This window comes from Geospiza fortis, unplaced genomic scaffold, assembly GCF_000277835.1.
Source record: "Geospiza fortis unplaced genomic scaffold, GeoFor_1.0 scaffold744, whole genome shotgun sequence".
NCBI classification, from domain to species: Eukaryota; Metazoa; Chordata; class Aves; order Passeriformes; family Thraupidae; genus Geospiza; species Geospiza fortis.
In genome coordinates, this window is record NW_005054617.1 from 137,755 (window position 1) to 141,905 (window position 4,151).

Below are 4,151 nucleotides of genomic sequence, written 5' to 3' on the forward strand. Positions count from 1 at the left end.
GCGGGATGAGGGCAGGAGCGGCCAGGGCCCGGCGGGGTGGCCTGGCCTCACCTCACTCCGGGTCCCCGCCCTGAGGCTCGGCCGGCTCTGAGGGGGGCTCGCAGGGAGGGAAGGTCCTCGATTCCAGGTTCTTCAGTTCTTGCTAGGAGCACTGTACGAGTGTTGTCTTCCTAGTGTATGGGATTTGCGGGGGGGAGGATGAGTGGTCTTTGTTGTAGTCGCTAAGGTGCAACTTAATTCCACGCACTTGACCTGCAGGGTTTAGAAAAATCCTTCTATATAAGTGTGTATACTTGTGTCAGTTGTAAGTCAGAGAATAATAATTTTTTGTTATTATTGTCATGGCGAGATTCTTGGGGCTGTCCTGTGCACAGTCAGGAGTTGGACTTTGATGCTCCTACTGGCTCCCTTCCAATTCAGGATATATTCTGGTGATTTCCTCTAATATATTTATCTGAAGGGTGTTAATGAGTAGAGAAGTGCTTTGTGATAAATGTAGCATTTGTGAGTTTGTCAAACTAACGCCTCTTCTTATAATGTTAGAGAATTGATTGTCTCCTTTTTAAGGAATATTTTAGTGTTGAGCACTCCTGAGTTTTTCAAATGTTTTCTGAATTATGGTTCTTTTTTTCCACCAGTGCTGAAAATGAGAGGTTGAGATTGGGTCCATCTCTGGTGGAACAATTTTTGAAAGCTGAAACGGTGTGATGCTCAGTATAGCAAAAAGGCTGTGGAGGGGATGGAGGTGGTTGGTACAGCTGAAAGAAATCCTACAGCTACTGTGAGGAGGGGGGGCTGAGCTGAGGGTCTTCACCAGCCTGGGCATGCTGAGTGCTTGAAGCTCTGTGTGTTACTGGGTGGTTGAAGTTGATGAATTATGTAAACATGACTGTCAAAAGCTTCTCTAGCCTTGCAGACTCTTACTGAAGTATCACATCACCTGGGTGGTGTTATGGCAAGCAGTGCAGATATTTGTTGTATCAAATATAAAAACTTCTGAGACTGTACTATGAGACTGAAAAAAAAAAAACCCAAACAATAATGCTGCTCTGACCTGATTTTCAGATGGTGTTGTCAGAAAAAGTGAACCAGCTGATGGAGTGGGCCAGTAAGAGATCCGTGATCCGAATGAACGGAGACAAATTCCGGCGCCTCGTGAAGGCCCCTCCCAGGAACTACTCAGTGATTGTGATGTTCACTGCCCTTCAGCCTCACAGGCAGTGTGTTGTGTGCAAGTATGAGCTCCTTTAGTCCTATGTTAGAACTTGAAAGTCATCTGATCTTTGTAGGAAACTAAATTTAAGAACAGGGTTGCACTCTGACACAAGTGGGAAGAATAAACATGGGCAAGTTACAGTAGGATTGGCTTTGCAATTTGATGTGTGTGTAATGTGTTTGTGAGGAAACATAATCCTCAGTTTTATCTCCCTCCTAAAATAATCCCTGCTTTGCAGAAACAGTGTTTACTCTGCACAGTGAAAGCTCAACTTTCCTGGCATAAGCTGCTGAAGAAATGTTTGTAGAATTATTGCTGGCCATGGAGCTTGAATGTTGTTCTTAATTAATATATTGCTTGACACTTATTTACAATTCCAATATCCTGGATCCTTAACCATATTATAGCTTTTCTGTATTAATCTGGAGGTGGCAGAAGTCTGTAAGGGTGATTTTTATACCTACTCCGTTGAAATTACTGGTTTCCTACCCTCTGACCTGGAAGAAAGGGCACACCTGGTCACATTTGGGTGCTCTGTGGACTGGCAAATCATGAGCAGCTGAGTTCCAGTTCACCTTTCAGTTAGAAATTACCTCAGCTTGTGTTTGTGGACTCAACAAATCTTGCCCTTCCATTTAAAAAAGCAGGGGCAAATGCTTCCCCTGATGGTAGATGAGTGTCTGTGCTTAAAAGATTTCATTAACACTTAAACTTTCTTTTGAACCCTAGAAAATGAATGGGGTGAGTGTGGGAGGCACCCATGGATGGGGTGGGTGGGCACAGCTCCCTCAGCTGCTTTACAACTTGCACAGCTGCTGTGGACAAACCCATGACACAGCCTCTCACTTGGTGTGTTTTCCAGGCAAGCTGATGAGGAATACCAGATTCTGGCAAACTCCTGGAGGTATTCCAGTGCATTTACCAACAAGATTTTTTTTGCTATGGTAGATTTTGACGAAGGCTCTGATGTGTTTCAGATGGTAATGTCTTTTTCTGTTCTAACATTTAGTTTGGGTTTTGGGAAAGAAGGTAAAGATGTTAAATAATTTAGTGTAACAGTGAACAAAGGAATGAAAAGTTAAAAGCTGTCACTCTTGAAAGAAAGATGGCTTGAATATGTTGGTAAGAATATTAACAGAACTGACAGATGTGGAATAGGTACAAGGAGTGAATTGGCTTCTTTGACTTTTTTCCCTGGGTTTGTCTCCTGTAATAACTTATGGTCTAATTCTTAATGGAATTCTTCTGTGGTACATGAAGGGGCAAGATAGAAAGCACTGATGTCATTAGGAGCAGCTATTACAATTTTTAGATTACTAGAGAATGATAAATTAGGCTTTTGGTATTTCTTTTCAAGTACCCGGCCATTTTTCTCTTCTATTATCATTGTGTGACCACATTTTTTTTGTTCTCCAGCTGTGAGAACATTCCATGTACACTTGGAATTGTAGGTCACATTAATAGTTCATTACAGTCTTGCAGATGTTAACTTTTTTTTTAAGAGGTACTAATCTCTGTTTATCAGCCACACAGTTTAGGCAGTGATACTTTATTAAATGGAAGCCTTTGAACTGGAGAGTTGGAGAAATGTCTTTTTATTACTCTTGTTAATTTTTTCCTTAGTGTTACATTAAAATTGCATTCATCAAGCTATGGCCTTCCTAGAATGCCATATTTTAGAATCATATGTTGTTATTTTGCAGGCTTCTTTATCAAAAGTAGAGTTTGGAGAAAAAACATATTCAAAAAAATGTGCAGGAAATACACAAATGCAAGCTGCCTGCTGTTTTTTAAAAAGCCACGGCCATTAAATCAAAGAGCTAACTTTGCTGATTCAGAAACAACATTGCAAGCCAGAAATGGCATAGAATTGTGTCACTAAATAGTCCTTTCATAGGCTGTATCCTCTGTGAACTCTCTCCTTGCAGCTGAACATGAATTCTGCCCCCACTTTCATTAACTTCCCTGCCAAGGGGAAGCCCAAGCGCGGGGACACCTACGAGCTGCAGGTGCGCGGCTTCGCGGCGGAGCAGCTGGCACGCTGGGTGGCCGACAGGACAGACGTCCACGTGAGTGCAGACACCTGACCAGGGCCAGCACCCCTTCCCTGTGCAGGGCCAGGACCCCTTCCCTCAGCACTCCTTGTGCAGGGCCAGCACCCCTTCTTTCAGCACCCCCTGTGCAGGGCCAGCACCCCTTCTCTCAGCACCCCCTGTGCAGGGCCAGCACCCCTTCTCTCAGCACCCCCTGTGCAGGGCCAGCACCCCTTCTCTCAGCACCCCCTGTGCAGGGCCAGCACCCCTTCTCTCAGCACCCCCTGTGCAGGGCCAGCACCCCTTCCCTCAGCATCCCTTCCCTCAGCACCCCGTGTGCAGGGCCAGCACCCCTTCCCTCAGCACCCCTTCCCTCAGCACCCCGTGTGCAGGGCCAGGACCCCTTCCCTTATCACCCCCTGTGCAGGGCCAACACCCCTTCCCTCAGTACCCCCTGTGCAGGGCCAACACCCCTTCCCTCAGTACCCCCTGTGCAGGGCCAACACCCCTTCCCTCAGTACCCCCTGTGCAGGGCCAGGACCCCTTTCTTCAGTACCCCCTGTGCAGGGCCAGCTGGGGTTCATCACTTGTGTTCTGTGCCTCCTGAGCTGCTCTAAAGAGCTTATCTACAAAATCTAGTTCAGACTCACGACTGCATCTTTGAATTTCCTTACAGCCTCTGTGCTGGTATTTTGTGTAATGCTGTATTTGAGAAGGTGGTAAAACTCATGTCCTTCCTTCTTGCTCTCTGTTTCTGTGGAAGAAAAACAATCTTTAAATTATTGAACAGGGTAAAGTTGTGTAACACTGAAGTTACAGTATTGGTGGTAGAAGCATTGCTTACTTCCCAAGTTGGATTTATTACCTAGAAAAAATGTGTGTGCCATAGTTTTTCCATTTAA

The 4,151-nt window shown here is 45.2% G+C and overlaps 1 protein-coding gene across 1 annotated transcript in view; it reads left to right on the plus strand.

The window, feature by feature from the left end:
- The first annotated feature begins 1,065 nt into the window (after positions 1-1,065).
- The window catches only part of MAGT1 (magnesium transporter 1), a 9,573-nt gene continuing 6,487 nt past the window's right edge, over positions 1,066-4,151 (plus strand). The window contains exons 1-3 of the mRNA XM_005430305.2: positions 1,066-1,235; positions 2,079-2,196; positions 3,145-3,285. Of these exons, the coding sequence (XP_005430362.1) occupies positions 1,066-1,235; positions 2,079-2,196; positions 3,145-3,285 (429 nt within the window). The remainder of the gene's footprint in view (positions 1,236-2,078; positions 2,197-3,144; positions 3,286-4,151) is intronic.